At 42.0% G+C, this 21,821-nt stretch overlaps 1 protein-coding gene across 1 annotated transcript in view; it reads left to right on the forward strand.

The window, feature by feature from the left end:
- The window catches only part of LMAN1 (lectin, mannose-binding, 1), a 67,034-nt gene extending 45,650 nt beyond the window's left edge, over nt 1–21,384 (forward strand). The window contains exons 2-13 of the mRNA XM_010854824.1: nt 3,030–3,184; nt 3,267–3,374; nt 4,458–4,519; nt 5,485–5,584; nt 8,747–8,870; nt 10,693–10,751; nt 11,161–11,293; nt 12,892–13,076; nt 13,207–13,277; nt 16,098–16,251; nt 17,774–17,895; nt 18,188–21,384. Coding sequence (XP_010853126.1) covers nt 3,030–3,184; nt 3,267–3,374; nt 4,458–4,519; nt 5,485–5,584; nt 8,747–8,870; nt 10,693–10,751; nt 11,161–11,293; nt 12,892–13,076; nt 13,207–13,277; nt 16,098–16,251; nt 17,774–17,895; nt 18,188–18,224 — 1,310 coding nt within the window. The 3' untranslated portion in view covers nt 18,225–21,384. The remainder of the gene's footprint in view (nt 1–3,029; nt 3,185–3,266; nt 3,375–4,457; nt 4,520–5,484; nt 5,585–8,746; nt 8,871–10,692; nt 10,752–11,160; nt 11,294–12,891; nt 13,077–13,206; nt 13,278–16,097; nt 16,252–17,773; nt 17,896–18,187) is intronic.
- Nucleotides 21,385–21,821: the final 437 nt, after the last annotated feature.

Here is a 21,821-nt window from a genome sequence, read left to right on the forward strand (position 1 = left end):
CCCTCCCCTGCTCCCCCACGGGGTCGGCCGCGGTTGACTCCACTTGAGTGTCCGGTGTCCCCTGACGGCTGCAGGGATGGCCCGTGTTGGCTTTAGAGCCATCTCGGAGTCTTCATGTCAGAGGACATGCTTCTCTTAAATTTGCCTTTCTCAGGGACGTCCTGTGGTCTTTGATCTTTTCTGTTGTATTAACACATATGTCACTTATAGTTAGGCTTGTTGCTTCATAAGAAGAAGGGATGCGAGGTATTGATTGAGAACTTGAGTCTAAAAACTAGCACCGTGTACAGCTGTTGCATTTTTACTTTTTTTTTTTTTTGAGTGCGTGATTGAAATAACCTGTGCTCAGTGTTTTATTCATTTTGTGTATGTGGCACTGTTAAGCCCCGTCCATGCTAAGAGAGCCTTGCTCCCTGCTTACGTACGTGAGAGAAAACCTATCTGTGAGAGTGCTGATGTGTCACGGCTGCCTAAAACGTGGCAGCTGGTGTCTGTAAACTGCTCAGTGACCATCAGATGCAACCTTTGAAACGAGTGGCAAATGCCTTTCTATGGGGTGAGAAGCACTGGCACTTTGAATTCCATCTTTGAGTGTCGTGAGCAGTCATTCATGTAAGGTTTGTATACATTCTTTTAGATTGTCCAGGGCTTGAAACAAGATGTTTCATTTCTAGAAAGTAATCGCTGCTTTACAAAGCACACTTTTAGGAAGAGCTATTTCCTTGAAATTAATGTGTAATTAAAAGGTTGAAATTTCAATTAGGCTTAATGACCAAGTCATTAAGTATGTCGAGGAGAGTGCAATTATTCTGTAACTCCGCAGACGTTTACTGTGTACCCGCTTCTCAAAAGCCTATCGCTGGGCATTACTCATCAAGGTAGCCTTGTTCTTAGTAACACAGAGCTGGCGCAGGCGTCCCAAACACAAGTGTGGGGATTTTTGTTCTTCTTGAAATGATGCTGAGTTTTTCAGTAGTGGTGATAAACGTGTTGACGTTTTTCACTTCTGCATTTCTCCATCGTCTTCTTGTTCTCGCTTTTCTTGCACTCACACCACATACATCAGCCAATTAGGAATGTTAATCAACTGCTTAAATTAGTTACATTGACTTTCTTTACAGAACCTATAACCAACTAAGCTTTTCTGCTACAGAAGTGTCACGCAGCGTACCTGGGCGAATGAAAGTTGTATGACTAGACTGAATTTGAAATAAGGAGTTTAGAATTTTAGCAGTGACTTTTCTGTTGACTCTGGGAATCACCGCTCTGGGTATCTCTTGCTTTCATTATCACTGTAATTTTTGCCATCTGACAGCTTTCCTTAACTCCATTGATCATTTTTTCCCTTTTCATTTTGCCCTGAGATCCATTATTTGAAACATTTTTTTCAGTAGAGAAAGTTAAGATTTAATTTATTTAATCCTAACAAATCCCCCTTACATCATCCCCAAATTAAGACCAACCTGTGGTGTCCCTCTTTCTTAACTCTAATGTCCTTTGCACTGTCAGTACATATCCTCGGGTCCATAAGGGCAAAAATGATAACAGCAGGTCATCAGCCTTTCGAGCTCCAAGAGCTCTTTCACCTTCTTCATGCTCTGATTAGATCCCTAGTAGGTCAGGCAGGTGCTGGCTGTTTCATAGGTGAAAAACCTAATATTCAGAAGTGTAAAAATTCTTGGCAAAGGTTATGTAGCTAATGTCGGTCGGGTAGGACTCAAATCCGGCTCTTCTGGTTCTCTGTCCGGTGCCGCTTCCAAGAGGACTGCCCAGACCTTTACGTTCTGCAGGTGATGGTGGCAGATGGCGGCTAAACTTTCTAAAGGGTCTCAGCTTGTCTTTCCTGTCAGCTTTCCTACCTGTAAAGAGACAGTACGGTTATGTCCCAGCGTGGATGTTAGAACGTCAGAACTGGTTAATATCCGAGAAGGTGTGCTCCAATTGTCCAGAGTTAGACTGATAGGTGCTTTAATAATTACCTAGTCCAATAAGGTGACGCAGTGGTAAAGAATCCACCTGCCAGTGCAGGAGATGCAAGAGACATGTGTTTGATCCCTGAATGGAGAAGATCCCCCGGAGTAGAAAATGGCAACCCACTCCAGTATTCTTGCCTGGAAAATTCCATGGACCGAGGAGCCTGGTGGGCTATAGTCCATGGGGTAGCAAAGAGACACAACTGAATGACTGAGCACAGTCCAGTAATAGGAATAGCTAACATTTATTGAAATATTTATATGCACTTGTATAAGCACTTACATGCCTGTAAAGTTAGAGAAATGGAGTAACTTGCCTATGAGCAAACAGCTAGTAAGTGGATAGAGATAGAGACCATTGTGTTGGGGGTCTCTGTTCTCGCTGAAAATCTCCTGATGCTGAAGAACTGTCTGTTGACTGGAAATTCAGTTGACCCTCTCTCCAGAACAAAGCATACATGCTCAGAATTTTGCATGTAACTTTTGGGGTGTATATAAATGATTGAGCCCAGCCCCTTCATTTACAGTGAATATATGGTAGCCCAAGAGGAAGAGAATTCTTTGCTCAAAGGCACACAGCTGAAGTGAGACTAGGAATAGGTCTCTTGATTCCTAGTGGTATGTTCTTTTCACGCTGTTTGAGCTTTCTAACGTTTGTACACTGGTAAAAATACACCAAAGTTTTAAAAAAGAAAATACACACATTTCTGAGTTATTTGAAAAAGATTATCGTAAGAATCAAATAGTTGATTTGCCTTTCAAGCTATAATTTCTTCCCTCCTACCCCTTGAATTTTTAGTGGTTAGTTGCAACTTTAAGGTTTATTTGTTTGTTTTTTGCAGAGATATCACACTTTCCAAAGATAGAGGAGTATTAAAAAACCCCTAAAATTTAAAAGTTGAAATTGTCATCATGGAATTTTTCCCTAATAAAATTACTCTACAGGCAACTGAATTAAAGTTAGATCTCTTTAGGTATATATAACAGTTTGTTGATGATTCATTGAGTTTTATCGAATTATAACTGAAAGCTTTTCTTCCCTGATTGCTATTCTAGATGCTATTCCAAGTTCGGATCAAATCCGAATAGCACCATCTTTAAAAAGCCAAAGAGGATCAGTGTGGACAAAGACAAAAGCAGCCTTTGAGAACTGGGAACTGGAGGTGACATTTCGAGTGACTGGAAGAAGTCGCATTGGAGCTGATGGCCTGGTATGGGAATTTCTTTAACTTGGAAATTTACACAGTGGCATATACTGCTAGTCTCTAAAGGTTCCCTGTTACATATTTACAGGCAGTTTGGTATACGGAGAATCAAGGCTTGGAGGGGCCTGTGTTTGGATCAGCTGATATGTGGAATGGTGTTGGAATATTTTTTGATTCTTTTGACAATGATGGAAAGGTATGGTTGTTTTCAGGACTGTTAACCCACTTTAAATGTATTTGCTAACAAAGTTAGTCTGTGAACAATATAGTTTATTTGACACTTTGGTCAGCTTTGTAGTAGAGGACTCCCTAAACTATATTTTAAGCATGATGATGAATCTTTATGTAGCTGGGAATTTATAAATGGAAAGATAGAAGTTCATGATTTTTCTTATTCCAACTTGAGGTAACAACGGAACCTTAAGTCTGAGAACTTTTCAGGACCCACCTCCCCAGGCCCCTGTTTATGCTTAATAGTTTTGAGGATCAGCCTGGGTAGTTGAGACGTAGGCGGTAAGGCCAGCAGTGTTTCAGACTGTTAGTGCTTTTTTGTGAAAGCGTGTGCATTGCCACTGTTAGCTCGCTTACTGATACCTTTTTATACATGGTAATCACTGTTTTTTGGAGAAGGCAATGGCACCCCACTCCAGCACTCTTGCCTGGAAAATCCCATGGATGGAGGAGCCTGGTAGGCTGCAGTCTATGGGGTCGCTGAGAGTTGGACATGACTGAGCGACTTCACTTTCACTTCTCACTTTCATGCATTGGAGAAGGAAATGGCAACCCACTCCAGTGTTCTTGCCTGGAGAATCCCGGGGACAGGGGAGCCTGGTGGGCTGCCGTCTGTGGGGTCGCACAGAGTCAGACACGACTGAAGCGACTTAGCAGCAGCAGCAGCAATCACTGTTTTTGATCAGCCTGATTTCTCTAAAACAGTTAAGGACAAAATGTACCTATGAACTGACAAAATGTACCTATGAACTGGAAACATTAACTTGTGCCTTAGCAGCCCTAAGACTGTGATCATTGTTTCTGCTGCTGGTTTGTTGATTATCAGAGGTCATTATTAGCCATTTAAAGGAGAGCCTTAACAATGAACTCCTCCGGTGCTGGGGCCGTGTTAATTCTCCTGTTACTAAGTTCCCTTAAATCCCACACTAGTTCCATGCTCACAGTATCCTAGGATTTTAGAGGTGTTAGAGAGCTTACAGCACACCCAAAATAGTCTATACTTCTTTAATTTAAGGCTTTAAAACAAATACATTCTCCTTATTTTTAGAAAAATAATCCTGCAATAGTGATTATAGGCAACAATGGACAAATCCATTATGACCATCAAAAGTAAGTGTATTTTTTTTACAGTATTCCAATTTTTAGTTTCCTTTTGGAAACCTTATAAAATATTTTGTTTCAAATCTGAACATTTTCTAAATGAAAAAGGTTATTTTTTCTTGAGGTGTTTTTTGTAACTTAATGGGAAGGTCTTATTTTACTTTGATTTTGTTGTAAAGTTCCTTCTGTGGACCACCTCGATTTCAAACATAAAAATGTGTTGTCGTTAACCTGAAATTGTATAATACCTTCAAAGATTTATGAAACATTCCTGGCTCTCAGTGATGCAATAGCCATGTTTTTTCATCTTTATTCAAAGGGATCTTTAAAAAATAAAGTTTGGAGCCTTAACCAACCTAATGACTAAGCAATTTATGCCTCTTTGTTCAGTCCTGGTATTGCTGTATTGAAAAATTTTCAGTGGGTTACAAAGCTTCTGAGAGTTTAGTGTATTTATAATGTGTGTGAATTGGGCATGTACATTTTTAATTTTCACATGGTTGTGGGGGAATTACCTTTCAGCCAGTCTGTAAAATGCAAGAAAAATTACTTTCCTGCCTTAATGATGTTTAACTCTGGTAATTCCTCATGACCACCTGTTGAGCGATTTGAACTAGAGGTCCACGGCCTCTCCCTGGTGATTCTGCTTCAGCTGATTGAGGGCAGAGTTGAGGAGCCTGCATTTTTTTAAAGCTCCGTATGTGACTCTGACTCTGCTGAGGAAGAGAATCACTGTCCCCTTGCCGGCAGCCATGCTAACATCGGCTCCTCGTCCAGACTCCTGACCCGAGTCGCAGGGAGAACTCACGTGTGAACTTGGTGTCTTCTGCATAGATAGTTTCAGATATCCCAAACTTTGTCATAACTTGATAAGGGTTTTGGTCTTTCTGGAAATTAATTGTTTTAAATAGTGAGTTTTTAAAATACCAAGAAACTTCCCTAAATTTCTTGTCTTCCTTTCCCTCACGCTATAGTGATGGTGCTAATCAAGCTTTATCAAGTTGCCAGAGGGACTTCCGTAATAAACCCTATCCTGTCCGGGCAAAGATTACGTATTACCAGAAAACATTGACGGTAAGTGACCAGCTCTTAGAGGCAGTCCAGTGAGCAGCGCTCCAGCGTGTCTCTTCTGTACTCTTCGTACTCTAGTGCGCTCCTCGTTCTGGTGGAGACTCAGTGCATCTAACTGGGTATTCACATCCTCATCAGCGCTGCTCTGTGAGAACAGAAGTGGCTTCACGGTGTGGTTCTCGTGTCTCGTGTTGGCACTCGTGGTGTGCTGTCAGACTTAATGGTAGGTTTGCATATAGTGAGTGAATGTTTAGGCGTGCTGCTGTGCGCCGCACGAACGGGAGTGAGACAAAGGCCATTGTCTGCAAAGAGCGTGTCTCATGGAGGCAACCGTAGGTAACACCATGCTGCGTGATAAATGCTACAACACGGATACCATTAGGGACCCAGAGGCCAGAAGCCTGTAACTCTGCCAGGAGGGAGGTAAAGGTCAGCAATAGTTTCTCAGTTGAGCTGCACCCTGAAGGAGGAGGAGAAGCCTCCCAGATCGGGTGCAGATTCCAGGACGAGGACACGGGCCTCAGAACTGTTGAAAGATTGGAGAAAGGCCAGTGGTTGGTATGGCTGGGGGAGAGAGGAGCCGTGGAAGGTGAGGTAGGAAGCTTGGCAGTAGTGAGCCTCAGCCGCCTGGTGCAGTGTATCCTGTAAGGAGCAGGAGAGTGGAGTGAGCGGGTTCCAGTTCAGGACGATGACCGAAGCAGCAGTGGTCTTCTAATGGTGTTCGTGAGAGAAACAAGAAGCGGGAAGGTTGAGACTGACTCTTAGAGGGCCGCATCTGTGTGACTTGGTCCTTTACGTGCGGTTTCTCCCTTTTTTCCTCCCAGTTTCGTTGAGATGGAATTGACACACAGCATGGTAGGAGTTTGGAGTGTGCAGCATGATTTGACTCACACACCACGAACCGATGGGTGCAATAAGTTCAGTGAACATCCATCGTCTCATGCAGATAGAAAATGAAGCACAATAGAAAAAAATGTTTTCCTGGAAAGGATTCAGCCTGAGAGTGTTCATTTTTTTGTTACGTTAAAATTTTTTATTAGATCCTATTTCGTGCATGATTTCCAAACTGAGATAAAACTGCACGTGTTAAAAAAAATTAAATAGTAGTGTCAGAAGAGTCTTTGCGCTAAGACTGCTTCGTATTTCCCCCTCTGACCGCTGTGAGGTGCGACGTCAGCCTGTTCACCGTGCTTCCATGTTGCACATCGCACCCTTAGTGCGCATTTGTCTTATAACTGGGAGGTGATCCTTTTTGACTGTCTTGGTCCAGTTCTCCACCCCCACCCCCTGCCTCTGGTTTCCGAAAATCCAACGCTGTGAGTGAGTTTGTTTTTCGGGCAAAATTGACCTACATCAAACACTGTGTCAGCCTCTGGTATACAGCGCAGTGGTTGGCCTTTCTGTACATTTCAGAATGGTGGCCGAGGGAAGCCTGGTTGCCTGGCGCAGTACGCAGGGGCCTGGTGATCCTGGCTGTCTCCCCGCTGTCTCACACCTGTGACTGTTTGGCAACTAGAGGCTCTGCCTCTTAACCTCCTGCCCTGTTCCTCTCCTCCCCAGTCCCCTCCCCTCTGGCAGCCGCCTGTTTGTTCTGTGTGTCTGTAGCTCTGCTTCTGTTTTGTTCTGTGAATCATAAGTCCTTGTCTGTGTCTGGTTTACCTGCATGACGCCCTCTAGGCCCATCCATGGTGTGGCAGGTGGCAAGATTTCATTCTTTCTTATGGCTGGGCGGTATTCTCTGGTATGATTCACACGTACCACATCTTTACCCATTCGTCTGTTGAGTGTTTCGGTTGCTTCTGTATCTAGTCCGTTGTAAAGAAGCTGCAGTGAACAGGAAAGAAGAAAGTGAGAGTGTTAGTCACGCATTTGTTCAGTCATGTTGGACTCTCTGTGACCCCATGGACTGTAGCCCGCCAGGCTCCTCTGTCCTTGGAATTCTCCAGGCAAGAGTACTGGAGTGGGTAGCCATTCCCTTCTCCAGGGGATCTTCCCGACCCAGGGATCAAACCCCAGGTCTCCTGCACTGCAGGCAGATTCTTTACTGTCTGAGCCATGTAGACGAATTGAGTTTGAGGTGATATTTAGGTGGACGATACCCAGCAGGCAGTTAGAATACCTAAGGTCACTGCTACCATCGTGCTTTGCTTTTCTACAGATGCCGTCAGTATCTATCTGGTCATGCAATACTTATAAGTAAAGGATAGCTTGCTTACATTTTTCTTTTCCCTAAATCATGAGCTAGCCTTGTACGCCTTTGTGTAAACTCAGAAGAAGACAGTCATTTGGGAAACTTGGTACTGGCTCAGTCTTAAATTCCAAACTGATTTGAAGACCTCAGAATAGAGGCAGGTGTCCAGCCTGCTATGACTAAGTTAGATTGCGTTCCACGGGCTTGTTACACGTTGTGCAGACTGCACAGTCTCACTGGGGACACCACTGGTCACGCGCACCAGCCCCCCAGCCCTGGCAAGTGCAGACCCACACTTGAGTCCACAGATCCCAGGGAGGCCGCCTGTACAGCCCGACACAGAGGCCGTCAGCCCTGCCAGCAGTTCCCGAAACAATAATAATCCTGCAACATAAATACCCGCAGAAGAGTTCCATAGTCAGATGAGGTTGGTAGGACTGTGCATACAAGCAGAGTCAAGATTCTAGGAAGTCCTGGAATAAAGAAGCCTCTGTTAAGCCGCTCATTCTTTAGGCTCACTGGACCATGGGGTGCTCTTTCCACCTAGCGTCTGTGAATGTCTGTGGAGCCAGCGTTTGGAAGAATCCATTTGAGAGAGCCTTGCCGGGACACCGCTGTGGCTCGGTGGTCCCAGCCCTCGTCTGCTGTCGCTTGCTGTGACATGCCCCCGTCCTCTACCTGGCAGAGGCATGCTCCTTCTACTAGTTCAAGGTTTCTTTCCGTGATGATCTGCCTTTCTGAAACTCTTTAAGTGTTTTTTTTCTCTAGTGCTTATTTTTCCTTCCAATTTTATTGAAATGTAATTCACATGCAACACTGTAGAAGTTTAAGGTGTACAGCGTTACAATTTGAAGCTGATGGCCCTTTGACAGTTATTAGACCAGGTACAAAGATCAAATCGCCGTAAACCGACTGCATGAGATTCATTTTACAAGGTCTTTGTAAAAGCTCTAACGCACAGTGTGTCTTTCTAGGTAATGATCAATAACGGCTTCACACCAGATAAAAATGATTATGAATTTTGCGCCAAAGTGGAAAATATGATCATCCCCGCCCAGGGGCATTTTGGAATATCTGCTGCCACTGGAGGTCTTGCAGGTAAAGCCTCGCCGTCTTCTAACATTCAGAGGTTATGAACTGATTCTTACTAGGAATCCTATACTTTGGAAATGGGTAGCTTTGTTTACTTTTAACCTTTTGAGACAAGTTACAACCTTCCCATGATCAGTGGGGCCAGGCCTTTGGTCTCTTGGGGCTGCTCATCCTGTAGGCTTACAGTTGGCTGGGGTCTACACACGATTATGTCCATCAGAGTACCAGTCTGGGTGCGGTATTTTATAGTGAAGGAGACATATTTAAAAGGTTGATTGCCGAGTGTTTTAGGACTCTGAGAGTTGTCACAGCACATGTAAATGAATTTATAGCCTGAGGAAATATCACTGGAGACTGAACTTTAAAGATGTACTCATCATATCTTTTTCATATGTGGTGATAAATGAATTTATTGTTAGATGTTAATAGCATCTTGTGTTTGTACTGTATAATAGTCTTATTATTTCCAAATATGTGAATTTTTCATTTCAACAGCACCGGGAGGGAGACAGAGAGGCTAGATCATATTTACTCTATTTTTAGGTGGCTTTGCCAAATCTTAGATTAAAGGGCTTTCTAAAGATCACGTGGCCAATAAATCAGACCCAGGCAGGAGTTGGTCTGGGTTTCTGTCCCCTTGGGTCCAGTGCTCTATTAACACTGCCTGACTTCTCCTAACATTACCTAACCCTGTGGTGTTTCAGTTTTCTCTTTAATCTGGCTATGTGTCTAGATCTCCGTAAAAGTAGCAGAAAGCAAGCACCCTGTGGTGTTTCAGTTTTCTCTTTAATCTGGCTATGTATCTAGATCTCCGTAAAAGTAGCAGAAAGCAAGCACCCTGTGGTGTTTCAGTTTTCTCTTTAATCTGGCTATGTATCTAGATCTCCGTAAAAGTAGCAGAAAGCAAGCACCCTGTGGTGTTTCAGTTTTCTCTTTAATCTGGCTATGTATCTAGATCTCCGTAAAAGTAGCAGAAAGCAAGCACCCTGTGGTGTTTCAGTTTTCTCTTTAATCTGGCTATGTATCTAGATCTCCGTAAAAGTAGCAGAAAGCAAAGAGATTGCCGCAGTTGAGAGCCGTGTCTGGTTTGTGGGTGTGAGGCTAGCCAGGATGAGTATGATAGTTCCACACTAAGGAGTTTGATCTCTTGGCTGTTTTTAGCTCAGCCAGCTTGAAACGAACGAGTTCAGGTTAAATAAAATTGCTAGTATGTGCTGTATGAGGGAAACAGATACAAAAGAAGTACGGAAGAGTAGCTGTATTACCTAATTGAAGTGCTTTGGTAGTGAAGGGGGTGCTGTTAGTAACACCAGGACGACACGGGTAAATCGGGGCTCCCAGTAAGCCAGGACAGAGCGCTGTCGGGTTTAAAACACGTAAGTAAGGCTAGGGTGGCGAGTGTAAGAAAGGCTCAGAAACAGATGGGAACAGGAAATACCTGGAGGACGGGCTTCTGACTCGTGACTGGGACGCAGTCCATGACGGAGCTTTGTGGAAGGATGAAGGAGGGTCGTGGTGCCGGGAGAAGAGTCTGCGCTTGTCTTGACACTTCTCTGTTTGGTCTTCCCTTTATCAGGTATTAATCATCCATAACACGTTAAATGCAGCTGAGTGTTCTGGTTTAGGATTTAAGAAAGTAAATTCTTGTTTAGTTCTAATGTAAGCCTTTCAGATGAACTTTTGTCGCTGAGTTCACAAAGCACCATTGCCTTTATGAAATTAGAGCTAATTTTCAGTATTCTAAAGTAAGAGATGTCTATAAATTCACAACCATAAAAATGATCAACTATGGAACTTTTTCAGTTTGTTTTTTTTCTTTAATTTGTAGACGACCATGATGTTCTTTCTTTTCTGACTTTCCAATTGACTGAGCCTGGGAAGGAGCCAGTGAGTATACTTATTTTTCTCAGAAAGCTTATTTGTAATTTACTGGTGTTGCCTCATAGCTGAAAACTTGAGAAGATTAAGTCAGGTTCAGATCTTGTCTCCTAATGATCGCTGTTACGGCCTCTTCAAGTTGTTCAACGTCCATTCATGCTTTCCTTCACTAGTAAAACTGAGACGCTTGTGCTGGCCACCTGACGTTGTAAGCATTAAAGGCAGCGCACTTCTGGCAAGCACTCAGTAAATGGTAGTGGCTATTGTTATTTTTTGTCATAATATTAATAGCAAGAATACATTAACTTTTCAGCTAGTGGTGGAGTAGTTAATATGAGAAAAAGGAACATATATCGAGGCTTATTACTTTCTTACTAATTTTTTTTTTTTAATGATCTATTCTTAAACTCCACATAAGCCTACAGTTGATAAAGAAATTTCTGAAAAAGAGAAAGAAAAGTACCAGGAGGAATTTGAGCACTTTCAACAAGAGCTGGACAAAAAAAAAGAGGAATTCCAGAAGGACCACCCCGACCTTCAAGGGCACCCTAGTAAGTTGGAGCCGGGCCGTCCTCTGGTGCAGCGATGGTCGCGGCCCTTTTGAGTCCCCAGCGCTTCACTCGTCTTACCTCTGCCACTTATCTGTCACAGTCCAAGTACTTCCTGGAAATGATTTGTAAACCAGTCTTCAGTCTCCAAAGGGCTTGGAGATCGATGCTTTTACCCGGAAGAGTGTCAGTTAGAGCAGCAGGCAGCTGGGAGTGCTGGGTGACGGGACGAACAGGGAGCCCTGGGCCGCAGGCTCCCCACATGCACCCTGTGTCCCCGCGCCCCCAGACGGCAGCCGTGCTGGGGTAGCGGTTGAGACTCGTACATGCTTGTTGAATGGAATTGTCCAGGGTTGGTTTCTTTCCTTTTTAGTGGCACACACTTACCTTAGTTGATAACAAAGCTAGTACTTGAAAACTGTCGAGACTTGGGAGAGTAATGTGAAGTGATTATCTCCTCTTATTACTCAGACAGAATTCTGGACATTAAAGGTTGAAAATTTTGAAATACTAGTTTAAGCTAGTGTAACTGAGAACTTATATGGGCTCCATGTCACGAACAAGATAAGGCCAAGTAGAATGACTCTGTGATCTGCTAACTTTTATGATCTCAGGTCCCCATCAGCACAGATGATCAAGGCTGTGTGTAATAAGGGCTTCCCTGATGGCTCAGCAGTAAAGAATCTGCCTGCCAGTGCAGGAGATTCGAGTTTGATCCCTGAGTGGGGAAGATCCCCTGGAGCAGGAAATGGCAACCTGCTCTAGTCTTCTTGTCTGGTAAATCCTATCGACAAAGGAGCCTGGTGGGCTGCAGTTCACAGGGTCAGAAAGAGTCCATCGTGGCTTAGTGACTGAGCACACACTTGATAAAGCCTGGGGCTGGCTTTTGAACTAAGTAGTGTGTTAATCTAAATGATTAACAGTGTTATTCAGATTTAATGATAAAATGAAAAATAAATTTTATTTTTTCCTTGGATTTGTTTTAAACATCACATATGATTTGTAAGTATATCCTGAAGCTTATTGTAGTAAGTGTTTGAATAAAAGTATCTGAATTCAGTGTGGTTAGAAATAAAAGGAAAAGTAAAACTGCTTTCAACTCTGTTTCTTAGTCTTTTATGTGAGTAAAATGCACAGATTTTAAGAGAATAGTTTGATAAATTGTGACAAATTTTAACCATCACTCAGATGATTGTATAGAATGTTTTTATTGCCCCAGATCAAGTCAGCCCCCTTCCCACAGAGACAGCCACTATGCTGATTCCTATTAAAAAATTAGATTCGTTCTGCCAGCCTGTAAATAGATTCGTTCTGTAAATAGAATCACACAGTCTATTTAAAAGAGAAAATAATTTTTAGGTGAACAAATTCAGACCTAAGTTATAAATATTCAGCCACCAGAGATGACGAAAATAATTAGTAGTTGAATCACGACTGAATCAATTGCATGCACGTTTGTAACACTGGAAGGATCATGCCACGGTGTTGGCGATAGCCTTCGTTTAGTGGAGGTTGGTGCTTTGGTCACTTACAGGAATTCGAAAACCACATATGTGTGGGTGAGTCTAACAATGCCTTGTGATCTGTGATCACCTTTTCAGCGGATGAAATGTTTGAGAGCGTGGGAGACCGTGAGCTGAGACAGGTCTTCGAAGGACAGAATCGTATTCACCTTGAAATCAAGCAGCTGAACCGACAGTTAGATATGATTCTCGATGAACAGAGAAGATACGTCTCTTCCCTGACGGAGGAGATCTCTAAGAGAGGAGCTGGAGCCCCAGGGCAGGTGAGCTTGTGAGGCCCGTGGATGTGCCTACGGCAGGGAAGGAAGCAGGAGCCATGTCTGGGTGTTAGGCGGTGTGCTCTATGGAGTGGGGACTCTCGGGCTGGCTGGTCATCTTTTGTTTTTCCTCCAGACCTTTCAACAAGAACTGGATACTGTTGTGAACACTCAGCATGAGATTCTGAGACAAGTAAACGAAATGAAGTAAGTACACAAAAGTCCCGTCTGAGTACATGTGACACCTTTATCCTAAACTCGTGGCTCCTCTAGACATGAAGGCATGTCACTACTGCAAGATTCCTCCATGGGTAAGAATCACATTCTGGGTTATTTCTAAATAGGGTAGGTCCAAATTTTTTTATTGTTCCCAGCTAGAAGAGAAAGCTTTAGCATTTTTAAGGGGGGGTAAAATGTTAGTTGTTTGACAGCATTTGTGCATTTGTAAAATAAGAAGAACTTCCCAGGTGGCTCAGTGGTAAAGAATCTGCCTGCCAGTGCAGGAGACACAGGTTTGATCCCTGGGTCAGGAAGATCCCCTGGAGAAGGAAATGGCAACCCACTCCAGTGTTCTTGCCTGGAGAATCCCATGGACAGAGGAGCCTGGCGGGCTACAGTCCTTGGGGTCACAAAAGAGGCGGACAGGACTTAGCAACTAAACAACAAAATATAAAAAGAATGTAGGTAATACGTAACAGTGCTGTGGAAAATAACTAGAGGAATAAGGGGCGTAGTATTATAGGGCTGTAAGACAAGCACACCTGATGCAGGAACTCCTTTGTGATGGAATGAAGCCATTCTGAAGGAAGTATGTTACGGTGAGTGCCTCTTTTTCACTCTGTATTGTACTGTGAGAGAGACTGTGTCCTTGTAACACTGAATGGTAGGGTTTTTAAAAGGATTCACTTAGATGATTAACAGCATTCAATGCCTGAAGCAGAAAAACAGCCAGCATGCCACGTGTCATAAGCTAACACGTTAGAGAACTGTCCCAACCAGTACAACCCTTGGCAGACTAGAGTGTTAAGGTGAGTTCTTCCGGACTGGAAAATGCAACTGAACGAGGTTAAGCAGAGGGTGATAGCATTTAACACCTAGAAATTAAAGCTAACTGCAAATTTGTATTTCTTTCAGTTGTACTGTTTGGTAGTTTTGAAAAATCTTCAAGTTTTTTGAACTCATGATTAAAACATGTACGATGCTAAATGAAGAGTTAAATTATTTTAGAAATAGAAACCAGATCAGTATAACATTTTTTAAAATGTTTTGATCTAATCTTAGGCATTGTGGAAAATAAGGGACATACATCCGTCATATAGATCCCGTGTATCCCTCACTTAACTTCCTGATGTTATCATGTGTGTAGCCACAGTACGATCGTCAGAATAAAGAAGTTGACGTTGGTTCAGTTCTACTAACTGAACTAACGATCCTACTCAGATTTCCCCAGTTTTCTACCAACGCCTTTTCATTCGAAGATCCTGTCCAGGATTGCACGTTGCATTTAGTTATTTCTCTTTTGACCTCTGCAGTCTGAAATAGTTTATCTCTCCTTGCCTTTTATGACCATGGCAGTTTCCAAGAGCATTGATCAGTTCATTGGACCGTTTGGTTCCTCGATTTGGGTTTGTCTGATACTTCTCGTGGTCGGATGGAAGTTCTGCACTTCTAACAAGGATGCAGCAGTGCATCACGTCCATGGTGTTGATGTCTTGCTCCTGGGGATGTTGGCTGTGGTCGTTTGGATATTGTAGTTTCTTCCCAGTTTCCCTTGGTGGTTAATAAATATATATTTGGGGATAGATACTTTGAGTATATCTGTATCCCTTACACTCCCTTTTGTATTAAGAAACCACGAGATTATCCAGATACTTTGGATTTTGGTTGGACTGAACCAAATACTGCAGGGCTGGTTTTAGCCTCCCTGCTTTCTCTGCTTGAGCGTTCTTTCTCCAGCGAGGAGTGACCTGGCTCTTATCTGCAGCGTATTTACTTACTGGCTCAGTTTCAGCGTGTGCACAAAGTACATATAAAGTGACTGCAAATTATTAAACCATGTCCCTGTAAGAAACACACTTACTGATGGATTTATATAAAGCTCCGTTCGCCTCTCGTCTTATAGTATTTGAAGCTCATGTACAGTTTACTCAAACTCATGTCCGTCGAGTTGGTGAGGCCATCCAACCATCTCATCCTCTGTCGTCCCCTCCTCCTCCCGCCTTCAATCTTTCCCAGTATCAGAGTCTTTTCCAATGAGTCAGCTCTTCGCATCACGTGGCCAAAGTATTGATGTTTCAGCTTCAGCATCAGTCCTTGCAGTGAATATTCAGGGTTGATTTCCTTTAGGATGGACTGGTTTGATCTCCTTTCTGTCCAGGAGACTCTCAAGAGTCTTCTCCAATACCACAGTTCAAATTCTTCAGTGCTCAGCCTTCTTTTTGGTCCAACTCTCACATTTGTACATGACTGCCGGAAAAATCATAGCTTTGACTATACTCACCTTTGTCGGCAAAGTAATGTCTCTCCTTTTTAATACACTGTCTCGGTTGGTCATAGCTTTCCTTCCAAGGAGCAAGTGTCTTTTAATTTCATGCTTGCAGTCACCATCTGCAGTGATTTTGAAGCCCAAGAAAATAAAAGTCTGTCATTGTTTCCGCTTCCCCTTCTGTTTTCCATGAAGTGACGGGACCGGATGCCGTCGTCTTAGTTTTAAATGTTGAGCGTTTTCACTCTCCTCTTCCACCTTCAGGAGGCGCTTTTAGTTCCTCTTCACTTGCATTTGTAGGATTGGTTTTAACACAAATTATTTAGTATTCTCTGTGCTTAGACAGCCTTTAGTAAAAGATGAAGGCATAATAATGTAGTTTTTAGAAGTTATTTTCCAATTTTGAGGACAGTTTTTTAAAATACTTGTTTTGTTTTGTTTTTAAATGATCTGTTGCATTGAGCGTAGAAATGTATCTACCCCTTTGACGTCTGTGACATCCTGCTAGTGATTCTGCTGTCTAAAGCAACTTTCTGTCTCAGGAACTCCATGAGTGAAACTGTCAGACTGGTGAGTGGCATCGCGCACCCTGGGCCGGCGGCGGGCGTGTACGAGACCACCCAGCACTTCAACGACATCAAGGAGCACCTGCACATCGTGAAGCGAGACATCGACAGCTTAGCGCAGCGAAGCATGGTCGGCTCTCCTTCCTGCTCGCCTGTGACTAGTTACCGCGGTCTGCTTTTAGCAAGGACAAACACATGCTACTCAAAATATTTTAACTTTTAAACTGATGCCAGTGCTCACTTTTAATATTCGGGGTAGAATGACTCCATTATGACCCAGATGTCTACGTGTTCCGCATCACACTTCCATCACCTACTGAATAGAATTGTTTAAAAAGATAAATTTGCTGTTCCAGTTACTGGGGTCATCACAACCTCAGACTTTTTTCTTTCTACAAGTTCTCTTTTAAAAAACATGTCTCTGGTTTTCAGTAACGATACCCTTAGACAGCTTTGAAGACGGTAGGTGTTTCTTGACACACCTGTTGGTGAGACAGACAGGCACTGAATATTTCATGTCTCTCCAGGCTGTTCAGGAAGCACAGATCTGAAACTGGCTGACTTATAGCAGCTCTTTTTAGGCAAGGTTTTTCCTTTCTCCAGCTACTTCCCTGTTTTACTTGGTTCATTTTTTTCAGTTTTGTTTTGTTTTCTTTGCTTTTTTAGGGTTTTTTCTTTTCTTTTCTTTAGTGTAAGTGCCACCTACGTTTTTGGAGAGAGGCAGTAAATATTAAAGATAGGTAGCATATTTTTGAAGTTTAACATGCATCAGAGACAATATTAGGAAACAGGCCTCTGGAACTTTTACATTTTTTCTTATTGACTGGATTTGAAAACCCTTGTGAAATCCACAAACGCTTATAGCATTTGCCTCTTCCCCTTCCAGTTTTTTAAACATGGTTCAGTCGTTTTCTCATTGACCATTTTACCTCCCACCCAGAGCATTGTCATCTACTCCTAAATTCCGTTTGAGGTTATTTCCCCCCAGCTTCCGCTTTTGTTGCAACGGCCAGGCTAATGCTGTGGATGATACGTACCCTGTGCAGAGCCTTGTCCTGCAGGTGTTAACGTGTTGAGAACAACTAATCTTAGAAGCCGTTTTGTCTGGTTACCTTGATGAAATCTTTGTCCCCGGGTTTTAATTTTTGATACTTGCGTATAATAGAAGGAATACTCGTGTAAATGGAAAAAGAAATGTTTTCCCGAAAAACTAATCAGTGATGTTGAACGTTAGGAGGTCGGGGTGGATGAGAGCTGAGAAAGGCCCGTTCTCTATTGGGCAGCCGTGCTCAGTTGTCTGAACTTGAAGCCCCCCGACAGCAGTGGGGCTGCCGTGGGTAGTCACTGCAGCCAGGATGACGGGGGTGTCCTGGGGTGGGCTCCGTGACCCCCGGGGACACTGACCTCATGGTCACTGAGATGGGGGAGGAGCCGGACGGCGGGAGGTCAGTGACGGAGGACGCGAGAGGGGAGGCCTCCCCCGTCACCTGCTCTTTCAGAAAGTTTGGTTGTGAAAATGAAGAAGATGTTTATGGGGTGAATACATGAAAGTATTAGAGTTTATACCAAGAGTTTTATAAAGATTTCACATTTATTTCCTTTTCTGAAATAGTGGTTTGACCGATTACAATAGAATTTCTTTTTCCTCATAGCCATCAAACGAAAGACCGAAGTGCCCAGAACTACCACCATTCCCATCGTGTTTATCTACAGTGCACTTCGTTATATTCGTCGTGGTACAGACAGTGTTATTTATCGGTTATATCATGTATAGGTAAGTGTCTGAAATTTGATCCAACATTTTTCTGTATTTGTTTAATTTGAAATATTCAATAAGTTATCTATTATCTGTAATGGAACTTTGAATACCTATAAAATTAGGATCATACAAAGCGAATGTTATGTCTAGAATATTTCCATTCGCGTGGGTGTGCATGTGTTGGACATGTGTATCTTCATGTATTTCACACTTGAAAAGATATTTTTAATTTTAAGCAGTACTGTTTCATTCCACTGTAAAGTGTACAGAACTTCACAGGTGTTTTTTTTTTTCTCTTTTTCCTTAGGACTCAGCAAGAAGCAGCTGCCAAAAAATTCTTTTGACCACCATTTTCATGTGTACATCATGTATGTATGTACAAAATGTCTTTTTGAGGGAATTTAAGTATTTAAATTGCTTTTTAGTCTAAATTATTTTGTATAAAATAACTGTTTAAACATTGACTTAAGAATAAACCTTAAAGACAACCACATGTAAATTTGTGCATAGTACATAAATCTATTTAAATTTCAGTGAATTTCTGGCCAGTAGAATACAGCCACTGCACAGAATATTGATAAATCAGAGGGTTAAAAAACAGAAAGGGGGAACCCCCATCTATGAAAGTAGCCCGTAAGTCTCTAGTGTTGGAGGTTTCTATCTTTAGCATAAATGCCCTCGCCCTCCTGCCCCCAAAGTATGAGGTCTGAGAGCTACCCATCATGTTTATTTTGTAACCAAAGTCTTTTTTTTAAGAGGCCAGAATTTCCTGTTCCAAGACTCAGTGCTGCAGTCCTTAAATCTAATACAGCTCCCTTTGAAATCAAAAAATATTTTGTCTGAGTGTTAGGATCTGGGTAATAGGAATCAGAATGTTTATTAAAGCATTTTTTCCCCTTCTGATCATCAGTGATATATTTCACTTTTAAAGGAAATTTGGGGGGAGAATTAAGAGCTGCTCTTTGCCTGAAAAACCATTTAGGTGGGAACATTCCTCTGATGATGGTTTTTATGGGTCTTTTACCTGGTGAGGTGTTCATTTCATGATTGCTCATATTCTTGAATGTCTGTGTTCCAGTGGAGTCAGTTCAAAATTACGAAACTCAGTCTGCCTCTGTATCTCTAAACCCACCTCGGATGGCGCGTGCTGAGGACACTTGAAGGCAACAGCACCTGCCCCTGCCTTCAGGCTGAGTCGCCCCACGCAGCGCGGCGTCGGTGGCACTGCGTGTTAGTCGCGAGAAGGCAGGAGCAGCAGCAGTGTTAAAGTTTCTGAAAGCAAAATCTGAAAAATAGTGTTATTACTTCTGATTTCTTTGTTTTAATGCCAGAACTAGGGGTATTGTGAAGCACGTGTTAGTAAGCGTAACCTTGAATTGTCAGGCTGGAAGGAGTTGCTGTAGTCTGTACATAGTTCTAGGTATTATAGAGACTGTCTGTAAATGACATTTAATTTAGTTTTCATAGCTGATGTAGACTTCAAAATACTCTTACATTCCCTTGTCTAGCTAGCTAAAATGATGCCTTTCGTTTGTCATAGCACTGAAAATAGTGCTGTTTAATTCTTCACAGCTTTCAGAAATTTGCTCTGAGTTGTTATTTGCTGATTGGACTGCCTGCCTAAAACCCATACAGAGACTCTGAAGAAGTCTGCATTAGAGCAGTAGCTAACTAGTACTGCATATGCAGACAGTCCTAGCATTGCTTTTTACAAAGCATTTATCCCAGAACACTGAACAAGAATATTCTATTGATGACTCACACACTTAGGACCACTTCAACATAGAACTGCTCCACAGGTTTTTTTTTTTCTTGTAGTGTTAACATGTTGAAATTCATATTTCAGAGACATCATCATGACAGAATTTACTCTTATTCCATGAAAAAAAATTAATACTTTCAAAAGAATGTTTCAGTTGTAGACTGTGAGACTTGGAAATCCTCTTGAGATGAAAAAGCTGCAGAATATCCAGTATTATAAAAATCCAGAGCCACGTGTGCCTGAACTTAAAGGAATATTAGATCTATGCAGTGTACATTTTCCAGGCTAAATTTCAAGAGGAATTGTTGCGATCATTTCTAATGCAAGTGAAGACAGCTAGGACAAAAGAGCATGCACGTGAATCTTTCTTTCTTACTAATTTAATTTGCTAAAAAAAAAAAAAAATCACTCAGTAAGACGGTTCATACAAGTTATTATTGTTGGAAATTTGGTTTGTTTTCCTCAAAGTCACTGACTTCAAGTAGTTCATTTCTGTTTTTTAAAAAAAGGTGTTTGCTATGTGGGAAAATCATTCACTGCCAGGATTCTCTCATTTCTGTACTGTTTTATAGAATTGAATTTTAACTTTTCTCACACCAGCAAGTATTTTACAGGTGCCTTGGATTAAAACAAAGTCGATTTTACAATTTTACTGTAAATCTTTGTGCTTCTGCCACTTTAAAAAAGAAATGCAATTGTATGATGGTTAATACTCTTATTTAATCTGCCTTTTGCATTCTGAGTGTTTGAATGTTTTATTCGGCCTGAACTTTCACTGTGAGGGCACGGTATTCTGTCACATAGTAAAGAGACATCAGTGTTTCTCAGAGTGAGGTCTGTGAGCCCTCTGAGTCCTGGAGCGCTTGTGAAGAACGAAGATGCCGGAGCACCATTCCCCACCACCTGCATCAGAACTCCGCAGTGGGAGCTGCAGAGAATCGTTTTCGGCAGGTGACTCTGAGCGCACTACTGTTTAACAACCACTGAGACGAGGAGGGGTGAAAGAAACACAGGTTTGTGTAGTTTTACAGCTGAGCTGAGAGCTAACGTAACATTTTCATCGTCAGCGACATTAGCAAATGTGCACTGATTCTTTATACTTAGAACGTATTACTTAACGTTCTTTTCACCGAAACGCTTGGTTTATCAGCAGCTACAAACTAAACCCAGGTTGCGCCTGTGGCTCGCGGTACTTTGGTTGACGGCTCTTACAAATCATCTTCAGATCATGGTCGAGCCATGGAAACCCCCATCTTCGCGTCTGCCTGCTAGAGCGTTTGCTTTTCCTGATTGTGGTTTTTGTGACATTTTCTCTCAGACAGTTGTACTTTTTGATAACTTGGGGAAAACAAAAATTACTTGAATAAGGGATTGCCTGACCCGCTGCATTGCAGGGACACAGTCTTTGTAAAGAACGTAAATGACAGTTGTGAATATTAAGATGTGATTATCTTTTTCCTGTCCATGTGCTCATTGCAGGGAGATAGTGAACAAATGATTATACTGGGGATTTTTTTATTTATAAGATCTAATGTAAAATCACCACTTGCAACTTTTTAGATCTGTATGTTGCCTGTTTAATATATTCTTTTAACATTTAAAAGGGTTTTCTATCCATTGTTAAATTCAGTTAGGTGACATTTCGTCGTGTGTTTTTTTTTTCCTGATTGTTAATTTGATGCTAGCTGGAATTCAAAAGATGACATTGACCTTATTCAAATAAAGAAATATTTTAGTAAACTTAACTTTTTCCTTCATTGGTCTCAGATAATCAGTTATTTCCCAAGTAGGTTATTTCCCAAGAAGGCCCTGATCTGTGATAGTATTTCATGTGTCTTGTGCTTTGCGTTCTGCCCTAGGTGGCACCACCTGCAGAGTCAATACACGGAAGCATAAAAAGAACTAAAAAGTACTACGAATAAATGCTTATCCTTGCTGGTAATGAAAAATGCAAAATATTAAAACAATACATTTGATATTTTTATCTTCAGTAACCAAATATTGGTAAAAGTGTGGCTAGAACTTTTAGTCATTACTAATGGGAGTCTTTTTAAAAAATCTTTTCTTCTTTTTGGTAAGTAACATTTAACCAAGTAATTCCAATTCTGAACTATGAAAAAAGAAAGAGTAGAGCTTTAGTGTCAGACAAATCTGGGTTTAAAATCTTGGCTTTGCCACT

Source organism: Bison bison, unplaced genomic scaffold (genome assembly GCF_000754665.1).
Source record: "Bison bison bison isolate TAMUID 2011002044 unplaced genomic scaffold, Bison_UMD1.0 scf7180017864349, whole genome shotgun sequence".
In the NCBI taxonomy this organism is placed as follows: domain Eukaryota; kingdom Metazoa; phylum Chordata; class Mammalia; order Artiodactyla; family Bovidae; genus Bison; species Bison bison.